Source organism: Calidris pugnax, unplaced genomic scaffold (genome assembly GCF_001431845.1).
Source record: "Calidris pugnax isolate Ruff unplaced genomic scaffold, ASM143184v1 scaffold14, whole genome shotgun sequence".
NCBI lineage: Eukaryota > Metazoa > Chordata > Aves > Charadriiformes > Scolopacidae > Calidris > Calidris pugnax.
Genome location: NW_015090793.1, coordinates 13,826,150 through 13,838,779, shown reverse-complemented (window position 1 = coordinate 13,838,779; position 12,630 = coordinate 13,826,150). Strand labels below are relative to the sequence as shown.

Here is a 12,630-nt window from a genome sequence, read left to right as displayed (position 1 = left end):
GGCCGAACCAGACGTCAGAAGGTGGTTGGAAGTTGGCCCCCAACCCTTCTCCCACCCAGCTGGACACACTCCAGCACTTGGGACCCTCCTCCAGAAAAAAGTGCAGCCCCTTCCACACTGCAGACATGCCACCCACCCTCAATACATCTTCCAGCTGAGGGGCTCGAGTCAACAGAGATACTGGGGGCGCAGGGTGAGAGCTCCTCAGCATGTTTTGTGTTCAGTCCCACCACTGAGGGCCACAGGCAAAGATAAAGAGCCTTAAAAGACGCCAGGGGAAGTTAATTTTCCTTATGCCAGCAAAGCTACAGGAAGGGAGGGAGATAGACAGCAAAAATCCTGGGGATCTCCTGCCTTGAAGGCCAGATCCCCTCCTTGGGCTGCAGTGACAGTACCACTGGGGTGACCAGCAGCCGTGACCAGCAGCACGGGGTCCAGCCACATTGGACATTGCACCCGTGGGATTAACGAGCCCTGACGCCGAGACCTTTGAGACAAGACCACAGGCTCAGCCTCCTGAAACCTTCATGGGGCTGTCACAGGGCCCCCCACTTCGCACAGCTTTGCAAGCTTCTACTAACAGGAGCACGGCTTTCCTCGAGACACGGCTCCTGCCCCGGCTCCCGGCACGGGGCTCCCTACCCAAACCGCAAAGAGGACAGAAAGTTATTTCACATCCTCCCGTGCCAAAACAACACGTCTCTCCCGAAGCGCCCCAAAGGCCGCGGGTCGGCTCGCTCGCTCTGAAGTCTGCGCACGATGCTGGTTTGAATTAGGCCTGAAGAATTCAGACCCAGCTCCTCCGACACCGCCCATTCTCCAGGCAGCACTAATAAAAGCAAAATAAACGCCGGGGGGGGAAACACTCAGACACTGACTCCAGGGTTAGTCACTTTTCCTCTGTGCCCACACTCCCATTTTAGGGCAAGCAGGAGTCTCCACGGGCTGCAGATGCAAACGAGCCACATTTCTCCACAGGAAAAGTTTTTCCAACCCCTTTTTGCGCTAATCCCACTCTCTAGGAGCAAGGCTGCGATGTCTGCCGAGCCCCCAGCCCTCCCTCTGCCACCTTCGTGGCCATGCCCTGGGTAGGAGGGTGAGGGAGGCTTCTCTCCAAGCCTCAGCTTCAGCAGAGAGCCAGACAAATTCCTGGGGTCCTAGGAGCCAGCAAGCGGCAGGGAAGCTCCCGGAGGCGTGCAACAGCCCAGCCAGGTCTGCATGTATTTCTCTGCCTGGCAAAGGCTAGAAAACATTATTATTGTTTTAAACCCTTCTGGGGGTAGGAAGAAGAACAGTAAATCCCACACACACAGGGTTTTATACTGGAGGCAACACAGGGCTGGGGTTTGGTCCCTCGAACTGGGGGACCCTCCTGCAGCAGCACCACGACAAAACAGGTCACACCAACAGCCCCACTGAGCTAGTGTGGGCTGCAAAGCCACCGCAGCCTTTGGAAGGACAAACCACCGCAGGCATCTGTGCCACAGCTTCCCAGGAGTGACAGACCCCGAGGGAACCCTCCCAGGATGCAGAGGGACCTCCCAGCACCCTGTCCTTCCCAGGGGGAGAAAGGATCCCATGATGCCTTGTCCTGCACAACGCCCTTACTGAGGGGATGGAGGGACCCTGAGACACCCCATCATCCACAACACCCTTCCTGGAGCACATGTGACATCCTACCCCCCGTGATGCCCTTTCTGGAGCATCCACAGGCCCTGAGATACCCTGTATCTTTCAATGCCCTTCCTGGGTCATACATACACAGACCCTGTGCCTTCCCATCCTCTGTCACACCCCTCCCAGAGCACCCCCAAATCCTGCGATGCCCCAGCCCCCATGACACCGCTCTTGAAGCACACACAGCCGCTGTGATGGTGGATGACATCCTGCAAAGCCCTTCCCAGGACATGTCAGGACCCCATGATACACCGCAAACCTGCAAGGCATGATGAAAACCAGGAAGAAACACCAGCCCTGCTTGCACCCACAGATCACAGGGAAGCCTGGGGCAATACCCAAGCTGTGCTACGAGGCTGGTGCTCCAGGCACGTATCCTGCAGCACCTCAGTGCTTCATGCACAAGGTCCATCCCAGCAAGGTCCTGAGCATCCTCACTATCTCAGCAGGACCCTGCCACCTGGCACCTCCCCTTGGCCATGGGAAGACTGGGGTGCCCCAGACCTGCAGAGCCCCCAGACAGGCTGTTTTCTTGACCCTGTATGCAGAGGAGACAGAGGATAGCTGCCCAGCCACCCCTCTGCCCCCAAATCTGTCCCTATGCACAGAGGTCTCTGTGCTCACTGGCAAACAAGGGTATGGGACAGCATGAAGGGGGATGGTTTCAGGAGCAGGGTAAGACATCAGGGATGGAGAAGAGCTATCAACCACCAGGACAGTGCTGGCATGACAGAAGGGCAGGAACCTGATCTCAAATCAATTTAGGCTAAGAGGATCAGAGGCTTTCCCCTCTCTAGCGCAGGATGGGCAGGTAGGAAGAGGAAGGGAGGGAAGATTTAAGGAGCTGTAAAACGGAGCATGAAACATTTATGAACGAAGAGGAGATAGTAATAGCAGGAGACAGAAAGTGATCTCTTCAGCTGTATTTATCCATTTACGCTCCAGAGCATCCAAGGTTTGTGTCCTCCGAGTCATGAACAAGCCAATAAACCACATTTGTGATCCCCGAACGACCTGAACTGCCCGGCCAGCGCTGCCTGGGCACAGCAAGACTAGAGGACAAGGCTCCTGTGCAAGGATGGGAGAGGAGGCAGCACTGGTGATCCGCTGACCCGCTGCACAAAAAAACAAGGGCACAAAGTTAAAAAACTGAGCCCTGAGCTGACTTTGCAGGATTGCAAAGCAGGACTGACACCAAGGAGCTGCTCCACAGGTTCCCCCAGTGCACCTGCTCCTGGGGAGCTACTTAATGCACAACTCAACGTGCACAGGATGGGCAGGAGAAACACGTTTTTCACTTCCAGCGCATCACGGCAGGGCTTGCATGGAGAACCTACTACCTAGAGGCAATGCAAGACTTGGGAATGTAGCGCCTGTCCTCAAAGGGGAAACCAACCCCAAGGGCTCCGTGCAGCTGAAAATGCCAGCTACCCCACTTTGGCAACAGGTCACGCATCGATTGTTCATTCATCACATCAACAGATGCTGCAACCCACTCTCAGGCATGAATCACACATGCAAAAAAGGAGGAAAAAGGGAAAAAAGAACAAATCTTAAGCCCAGCAGCATGTTGCTCTAATTACACACAGCTTTATCCTCAGTGGACTTGTGGTTGAAGAGACCCACGTGCTGGAAGTGCAGAGCTGGGGAGGCCATGGGATGCTGCTACAAGGACGGGGCTCCCAAACCCCCAGCACAGGCTGGGAAGGCCGTCCCACTGGAAACCCAAACCTTGTGTCCCCAGCCAAGCTTCTGACAAAGAAAGCGAATTCCCATGGCAGTCATTTGCACACCTTTGCTGAACACAGGCTCCAACAAGCCCTGGGGTGGGAAAAGAGGCAGCAGCAAACGTTTAAAAGCCATTTTTACTCAACAGACCGCATATAGAAAAGATGCAAGGTCTTTTTTGGATTCCAGTTGTCAAAAAAGCCCTGTGCAGCAGCTGTGCAGAGGCGCAATGACCAGCACCCAGAGCGAGAGGATTCCAACAGGCGAGACAACACCAGAGCACCCACAGCCTGCGGGGTTACTTGGGGCAATGAGCCCATTTTGCCTTCATGCTGGCGCCTACGTAGGCACGTTGCAAATTGGCTACAGGCAGAACAACCCAGTCTAGACTCTGCCCTGGCAGCACCCGACACGCTCTCCACCCCAATGGATGCTCTCCCTCCGGTGACAGTGACAAAGAAGGGGGATGTCTCCAGCAGACCCCTGAGCTGTAACACATCACTCCAAGGGACTGGAGTGCAGCTGGGTGCAGTTGAGGGGTCCCACAGATGCTCTCATCTGGGGCAATGCTACAATTGAGCAGATTCCCCCAGGAAAAACAAAGAGCATCGCCCAAAACCTCTTTCCTGCTGTGGACGCTGCCTTTGAGCCATCCAGCTCAGCCCAGAGTGATGAGACATCCCCTTGGAGGGCCAGAGGACTACAGGACGGAGCCCACCCTGCCCGTCACCAAAGAGGAAAAACTGGCAAGAAACATTTTGCCAGGCTCTGTAGGGAAGGGGAGGAGTCACCCTGGAAAGATGAACTGAGGTGGCAAGGCTCCTGAAGCACATTGTGAGCACTAGCTGGACTCAACACATGCAATAGCACCAGCTCCACCCACATCTGGAGCTTTGTACCAACAGGTTTGAGGTGTTTTCTGGGCTGGTTGTGGGTTTTTCTGCAGCTGCTAAGAGAAAAAGATAGCTGGAGGCAATTAGGGCTCTGCCAATGAATGTGAAACAGAGAAAGAAACCAGAATTTGCAGCTTTTTGGTTTTTAAGATGATGGAGGGTGACAGGCCAGTGCTGTCGGCCACTGACAGCCCAAACCCAACATGACAGAGTTGCAAAGTTGGGATCAAACTGCTCAAATATCTTTTAAAAAACAACAAAAGCAGAGCCTTCCCAGAGCAGAACAGAGCAAAGGCCTCAAACCTCTTAAAGTGAGCTCAGCAACTGGGTGAAAAGAGGGGTAACTGGGCAGGTAGGAGCAAAATTAAGCACATTTTGTAAGCAGCACTGCCTTCAGTGTTTTCCCTCTGGGCTCCCAGCTAGGGGCAAATGCTTGCCCAGGACAAGCTGGAGACCAAGGTCCCTATCCCAAGGCCTGGCTGCCTCCTGCCCAACCTTGCCTCTGGTGGCACAGAGAGCATCTCGACCCGATTTTTGGCAGGGCTAACCCTCTCCTCCCCTTTCTCAGCAGCGTTTCAACACAGCAGGGCGTTTCCTGGCTTGGCTGAGACGCAACAACCCCTCAGAGCTGCCTTTCCAGCCCAAAAACAAGTATTTCATCACAGCTGCTGTTCTCGGCCACCCTGAAGACCTTCATGAGTCTTGCTGGGCACCTCTGCTCACAGTCCCTGAGGAAGAAGGCTCTCTTTGCCCTTCTATTAAAACTTCCCATCCCAAAACTATCACAGAGCAGCTATTTCCTCTCCACCCTGCTGCAAGGTCTCTTCCTCTCCTAGGCTTAAGGACAGACGTGCAGAGGACACGGCTGCAGCGATTCGGCCTTGGCTCATGCCTGATAGGGAGCAGAAAGTGAGCTCCTACCCTGGGTGTGAAAATCTCCCCTAAGAGATGCAGCCAGAAGCCAGAGCCACAGCGGGAACAGCAATGAGCACAAACCACTGCATCCAAGAGGGATGCCACAGCCAAAAGCCCGCGGGCCACAGCGCGTGCTCTGCTCGTAATGATCTCTGCTGAGTTTAATTTAACAAGGGAGGGCGATGGCCACAAGCACACCATGGGCTGACAGCAGTCCAGAGGGGTTGGCAGTGGAGATGAGAGTGGGTCTGCGCCCAGGGCAAACACAAGGACAAGACCACAGAAAGCACGTTACCCATCTGCTCTCACCACAGCAAGATGGGGACATGATGGGTACAAGCAGAAGGGGAAGGGAAAAGTGCCTGATGTGGGGCTTAGCTCAGGAAAGACCAACAGACAGCAATGGAGCCCCAGCAGGGATTTGGGGCTGTCCTTCAGCCCCGAGGGTGCTTCTTGCCCCTCCAAGGTCCCAACACTGCTCTGCTGCTGAGCAGATGGGCAGCACACATCATTGGGCAATGATGTGACCTTCTGGAGGGCTTCTCAATCACGCTGGGGCCAAAGCAAATTCAGAGCAACGTTCCCCTGAGCCACCTCTGTCTCAGCCCTTTCCTTCCCCCCAGCCATGCTGCTTCCCCCTCCCTGTCCCAAGCCACACAGCTGACGGCAGCGATGGGGCCGACAAGCTCCTTCTCCAACCAGCTCTGCCAGCCATCTTGGCATGACTCCATGACACCTTCTTCCCAAGCCCAAGGAAATCCCCATCCCTTCTCCACTGAGCCTTGCCCCAGAACTGAGCTCCATCAGGATATGGGGAAGAAAAGCCCTGGTGGCCCCAAGGACTTCAGCTAAGAAAGCTTAGCGCCCAAGGAAAGGTTTTGTAGCCCAACTAGCTGCTTCACTGATGGAATGCAAGGAGAGAGTCTGATTCCTGCTGCCAAGGTAGAGGTGCTGTGGCTGCACAAGCAAAGGGCTGCACACAAGCCCAGACCCCTCCAAGCAACCAGCCGCTCTGCAGCTGGGGAGAGACAGGAACAAGTAAAGGGAAATGCAGCAGTGAGAGCTTTGGGGAATTTGGAGCTGGGCAAATTTTGCACAGGTAACAACTCCACAAGACAAGCTCCCTGTTGCAGAGACACCAAAAACTACTTGCTGCCATTCCTCACCTCCAAGGCAGCAGCCAGTAAGCAACTGCAAGTCACCGCAGGAAAACACCAGAGCCAGGAATCGTAACTCCTCTGCTACACTTACTGTCCCTTTACCCAAAGAATTCCAGTGCTGAAAAGCCCTGAATTTTGCTCTCTGGAGACGAAGTTCCGGCAGCCTGGTGTTTGTGTAGCCAGCAGAGCTTCACCCTGGAAGGCTCACAGCTTTAACCTTCCCCGTTTCCATGGGGCTGCGAGGTCTTAGGGAAAGAAAGCAAATGAAAATGAGATTTCAAAAGGGAAGAGAGGGGGTAATGACAGTTAGGGTTCTTCTTTGTCAGCTGTGCTGGGTTTTGCTGGGGTAGAGTTAAATCTTCTTCACAGTAGCTTCTATGGAGCTATGTTTCAGATTTGTGCTGAAAACAGTATTAATAATACAGGGATGTTTTAGTCACTGCTGAGTGGTGCTGACACAGAGCCAAGGCCTCTTCTGCTCCACACACCCCACAGGTGAGTGGGCTGGGGGTGCACAAGAAGCTGGGAGGGGATACAGCCAGGACAGCTGACCTCAAATGACCAAAGGGATGTCCCATACTATGTGATGTCATGCTCAGTATATAAAGCTGGGGGAAGAAGAAGGAAGGGAGGACATTCAGAGCATTGGTGTTTCTCTTCTCGAGTAACCCTTATGCATGATGGAGCCCTGCTTTCCTGGGGATGGCTGAACACCTGCCTGCCGATGGGAAGCAGTGAATTAATTACTTGCTTTGCTTTGTTTGTATGCATGGCTTTTGTTTTACCTATTAAAGTATCTTTATCTCAGTGCATGAGTTTTCTCACTTTTACCCTTCTGATTCAACCCCCCACCCCAACTGAGGGTGAGTGAGCGTCTGCATGGTGCTTAGCTGCTGGCTGGGGTTAAACCACAACAGTCCTTTTGGCACCCAGCGTGGGGCTCAAAGGGCTTGAGACAACAACAGATCCGATTGTAATGTGCTAGATTGAGTTTATACCTGTTAACTGCTGTTTACCTATTAATTGGCAGGATCCTGTGCTTGCCACGGAGCTTGCTCATCTCACTGTTGCTCATCCAGTGCTCGTTAGTGGCTGCTTTTTGCTTATGCTGCTTGCTGTACTGCTACACTGCTTATTATCTTACTCTGCTGTGCCTGGGAACATTGTGATAACAGCAATGGCGATGTGCCTGGGCTGGCAGATGACCAGAGCATCATTGGTATTTCTGTGCTCTCTACCGGACAGGATGGAACTCCAGTATGAACTCAAGTCGAAGTGACTGTGACCTGTGGATGAGTCTATGTGGGAGCAGGACAACCTGAGGTGTTAAGCCTGTGCCAGAGCACATAACCTCAAAGCACCCGTGTCTATGGATAAGCCCATGCTGCAGCAGGTACACCATGAAGCATGAGTAGCTGTGCATAAAGTCACGCTGGAGCACCTCAAAGTGTGTGGCCATAGATAAGCCCACAACAGAGCAAGTACACCCCTGGAGGGACTGCAACTATGGGTGAGGCCACGTTGGAGGTTCACTCCTGAAGGAACTGTGGCTGTGGGTAAGGCCATGCTGCAGCAGGTACATCTCTGCTGCATGGATAAAGCCACAGGGGAACAGGCGTACCCCAAAGCAACTGGTTGTGGATAAGTCTATGCCACAGCAGGTATACACCTGAAGTGGCTTACAGATAGCAGCTACACCCCTAAGGGACTGCAGTTTGGGGATAAGCCCAAGCCAGAGCAGGGGCAAGGGAAGAAGTTCATTGCAATGTTAAATCTGATGGTCTGGTCCAAAGGGACCAGGGTGGAAATTGCAATGGAAACACCTTTCAATTGTTGAAATCCATGATTAGAGTTGAATGTTATAGGAATTACTATAGTAGGAACCACCTGAACAAGCAGAACAAGCCTTACAAGAAGCAGTGAAAGTGCAGTAGTGACTTGACCTGAGCTGGCTTTGGTGCCTAATAACTCCATGCAACACACCACGTCTCCTGTCCTGAGTCATAACAGGCAGAGCCCAAAGTCATGGACTAAATGAACTCAATGGACATTTGTGGACATAGAGCTAATTTTCTTCATAGTAGCTATTACACAAGCTACTACTTGCTATTAGCAAGTGGCTGTCTGTGCTTAGTTGCCATTTGGGGTTAAACCATGACACCAGCCTAGGAAACTCTGGGTGCCCACCACCCCTCCCTGCCATCGGCTCACAGCCCATGGAGCAAAACCAAGATCCTTTCAGACCCCCATGCAGACAGGTCCAAAGTCTAGCCCCACAGGAGTTATTGTGCACCTCCCGTCCTTCCCAATGCTAAGCCCTCACCATGCCAACCACCCAACAGGCCACGTTGGCCAAGGGGAAAACACAGCCTGATAAGTGTCAGATCAAAGCTCTCGTCTGACTGCAGCTGGAGGCATCTCCACCACCCTCAAAAGCTGTGTTGATGAGGGTGGACATGGAGGTAATGTTCCCCAGCTAGCTGCCACGCCACAGGGAAGGCAGGATGAGCCCCCGCAGGGGACTGCAATGGCATTTCCTGGATGTCAGGAAGCAGAAGCGATAGCTGCCTTGTGACTCCAGAAAAAAAAAAAACAAACCCTCTTCTTCTGGGCTTAGCCTTCATTTCAGAGGTATTGAACTATCCCACTGTTTCCCTGCCAAACTGCCATGCCTCCCCCCACGCCTGTGCTGAGCTGGCAGCACTTGAGAACCCACCAGCAGACAACCCACAGTTGGACACAGTGATGGTCACCATGCCAGTATGGAAGCACTTATGCACAAGCTTATCCTGCTGGCAGCACTGAGGTTTGGGCTCCCCAAAAAATGAGGCAGGATAGAGAGCTGAAGGGACCAGTTCATAGGGGAAGAAGAGGTGAGGAACAAGAACATCCCACCTGGGCAGAGCCATGGTGAAGGGTTTTCCTGACGCAGAAAGGTACTGCGTCCAGAACCGCACATTGGGCTCAGATGGGCAGTAAAAGGCATGGGTTGAAAGCAAAAACACTACATGGGCTGAGGTGGGAAGGGAGAAATGATGCTCAGCAGTGTTGCTTTGCTTCCCAGCCCCTAGACTTGGAGCTGGCTGAGCGTGGGACAAGTCTTGGGATGCCCAAAAAGGCCATGAGAGCTCTCAGGCTGCTCTTGTGCAACTCCAAGAGTTGATTTTCTCCCAGGCAAAACACCGAAATGACCGAGATGTTCAGCTGAACAAGGCAGCTCATAAACACCCCTGAATGCCGGCTGATGGCTCGTTCCTGGAGAAGAGTCCAAGTTTGACGGAACATTTTCCATCGTGCTGAAAACAAGTATAAAAATCACCAGTGGTAAAGTTTCCGTGCAATAAAAATCAGCAGGAAAATGAGAGCAAGGTCAACATGCTGACAATCGAGGCCTTTTTGTAAGCAAGCTCCCATTCCAACTGGCAACAGTTTTATGCCCAGGAGCGAGGACTGCAGATGGGATCCTAAAAACTAGCGTATGGCAGAGACTCAACTTATACATCCCTAACTCGGGGGCAAATGGTTATCTCCACTACACAGGCATGGGTGCAGTCCCAGAGTGGGGGAGCCTGTGTTTGCTTTGCTATTTTTTAATCTGGGACTAAAATTTCCTCTTAAACAAAGTTGTTTACAACAGGGCCGAACCAGACGTCAGAAGGTGGTTGGAAGTTGGCCCCCAACCCTTCTCCCACCCAGCTGGACACACTCCAGCACTTGGGACCCTCCTCCAGAAAAAAGTGCAGCCCCTTCCACACTGCAGACATGCCACCCACCCTCAATACATCTTCCAGCTGAGGGGCTCGAGTCAACAGAGATACTGGGGGCGCAGGGTGAGAGCTCCTCAGCATGTTTTGTGTTCAGTCCCACCACTGAGGGCCACAGGCAAAGATAAAGAGCCTTAAAAGACGCCAGGGGAAGTTAATTTTCCTTATGCAAGCAAAGCTACAGGAAGGGAGGGAGATAGACAGCAAAAATCCTGGGGATCTCCTGCCTTGAAGGCCAGATCCCCTCCTTGGGCTGCAGTGACAGTACCACTGGGGTGACCAGCAGCCGTGACCAGCAGCACGGGGTCCAGCCACATTGGACATTGCACCCGTGGGATTAACGAGCCCTGACGCCGAGACCTTTGAGACAAGACCACAGGCTCAGCCTCCTGAAACCTTCATGGGGCTGTCACAGGGCCCCCCACTTCGCACAGCTTTGCAAGCTTCTACTAACAGGAGCACGGCTTTCCTCGAGACACGGCTCCTGCCCCGGCTCCCGGCACGGGGCTCCCTACCCAAACCGCAAAGAGGACAGAAAGTTATTTCACATCCTCCCGTGCCAAAACAACACGTCTCTCCCGAAGCGCCCCAAAGGCCGCGGGTCGGCTCGCTCGCTCTGAAGTCTGCGCACGATGCTGGTTTGAATTAGGCCTGAAGAATTCAGACCCAGCTCCTCCGACACCGCCCATTCTCCAGGCAGCACTAATAAAAGCAAAATAAACGCCGGGGGGGGAAACACTCAGACACTGACTCCAGGGTTAGTCACTTTTCCTCTGTGCCCACACTCCCATTTTAGGGCAAGCAGGAGTCTCCACGGGCTGCAGATGCAAACGAGCCACATTTCTCCACAGGAAAAGTTTTTCCAACCCCTTTTTGCGCTAATCCCACTCTCTAGGAGCAAGGCTGCGATGTCTGCCGAGCCCCCAGCCCTCCCTCTGCCACCTTCGTGGCCATGCCCTGGGTAGGAGGGTGAGGGAGGCTTCTCTCCAAGCCTCAGCTTCAGCAGAGAGCCAGACAAATTCCTGGGGTCCTAGGAGCCAGCAAGCGGCAGGGAAGCTCCCGGAGGCATGCAACAGCCCAGCCAGGTCTGCATGCATTTCTCTGCCTGGCAAAGGCTAGAAAACATTATTATTGTTTTAAACCCTTCTGGGGGTAGGAAGAAGAACAGTAAATCCCACACACACAGGGTTTTATACTGGAGGCAACACAGGGCTGGGGTTTGGTCCCTCGAACTGGGGGACCCTCCTGCAGCAGCACCACGACAAAACAGGTCACACCAACAGCCCCACTGAGCTAGTGTGGGCTGCAAAGCCACCGCAGCCTTTGGAAGGACAAACCACCGCAGGCATCTGTGCCACAGCTTCCCAGGAGTGACAGACCCCGAGGGAACCCTCCCAGGATGCAGAGGGACCTCCCAGCACCCTGTCCTTCCCAGGGGGAGAAAGGATCCCATGATGCCTTGTCCTGCACAACGCCCTTACTGAGGGGATGGAGGGACCCTGAGACACCCCATCATCCACAACACCCTTCCTGGAGCACATGTGACATCCTACCCCCCGTGATGCCCTTTCTGGAGCATCCACAGGCCCTGAGATACCCTGTATCTTTCAATGCCCTTCCTGGGTCATACATACACAGACCCTGTGCCTTCCCATCCTCTGTCACACCCCTCCCAGAGCACCCCCAAATCCTGCGATGCCCCAGCCCCCATGACACCGCTCTTGAAGCACACACAGCCGCTGTGATGGTGGATGACATCCTGCAAAGCCCTTCCCAGGACATGTCAGGACCCCATGATACACCCCCTATGGTGCCCACAGACCCCGTGACACCAACCCCTTGCAGTGCCCTTCCTGGAACACTCATGGTCCCCATGATTCCCTGTCCCCAGCAATGCAACACCCTTCTTGGAGCACGCATGGACCTCACCACACCCTACCTCCCGCAACGCCCTCCCTGGGGCACGCATGGACCCCACCACATCCCATCTGCTGCGACACCCTTCCTGCCACCCACACGGCCCCGTGACACCCATGCCGGGACAAACGGGGACCCCCGTGACGCCCACCCCAAAGGCCTCCCCTGCTCCGTCCCCGTGGGCGAGGGGCGATGCCCGGCGGGACCCACTCACCGCTCATCGGGCGCGCGGCCCTGCTGCAGGGCGGGCTCCAGGGGCACCAGGGCCTGGCCCAGGAACCGGTCCATGCCCACCAGGGCCCGGTGCATGACGGCCGCAAGGCCCCCCCCCCCCCGCCACTCCGGGTTGCCGGTGCTCTTCTCGGCCACCGAGGTGCTGTACTTCTCGCGGCCCAGCTGGATGATGGTGTAGGCGTCGCTGGTGCCCGGTTTGCCGCCGCCGCCCTTGCACCGCAGCCCGCGGGCCCGCACCACCGTCACCTGGACGTGGGTGGGCAGCCAGGCCGGAGACCCCTCAGCGGGAAGCGCGGCCGCCCGCAGCAGCGCCATGGCGGGACCGCTGAGGAGGGGCCGGGC

The 12,630-nt window shown here is 54.6% G+C and overlaps 2 protein-coding genes across 2 annotated transcripts in view; one reads left to right on the top strand and one right to left on the bottom strand.

Moving 5' to 3' along the window:
- RAB11FIP5 (RAB11 family interacting protein 5 (class I)) overlaps positions 1 to 12,612 on the bottom strand; it is a 55,304-nt gene extending 42,692 nt beyond the window's left edge. Inside the window, exon 1 of the mRNA XM_014966833.1 lies at positions 12,269 to 12,612. Coding sequence (XP_014822319.1) covers positions 12,269 to 12,603 — 335 coding nt within the window. The 5' untranslated portion in view covers positions 12,604 to 12,612. The remainder of the gene's footprint in view (positions 1 to 12,268) is intronic.
- LOC106902890 (homeobox protein not2-like) overlaps positions 12,602 to 12,630 on the top strand; it is a 10,854-nt gene continuing 10,825 nt past the window's right edge. The window contains 1 exon segment of the mRNA XM_014966719.1: positions 12,602 to 12,612. Coding sequence (XP_014822205.1) covers positions 12,602 to 12,612 — 11 coding nt within the window.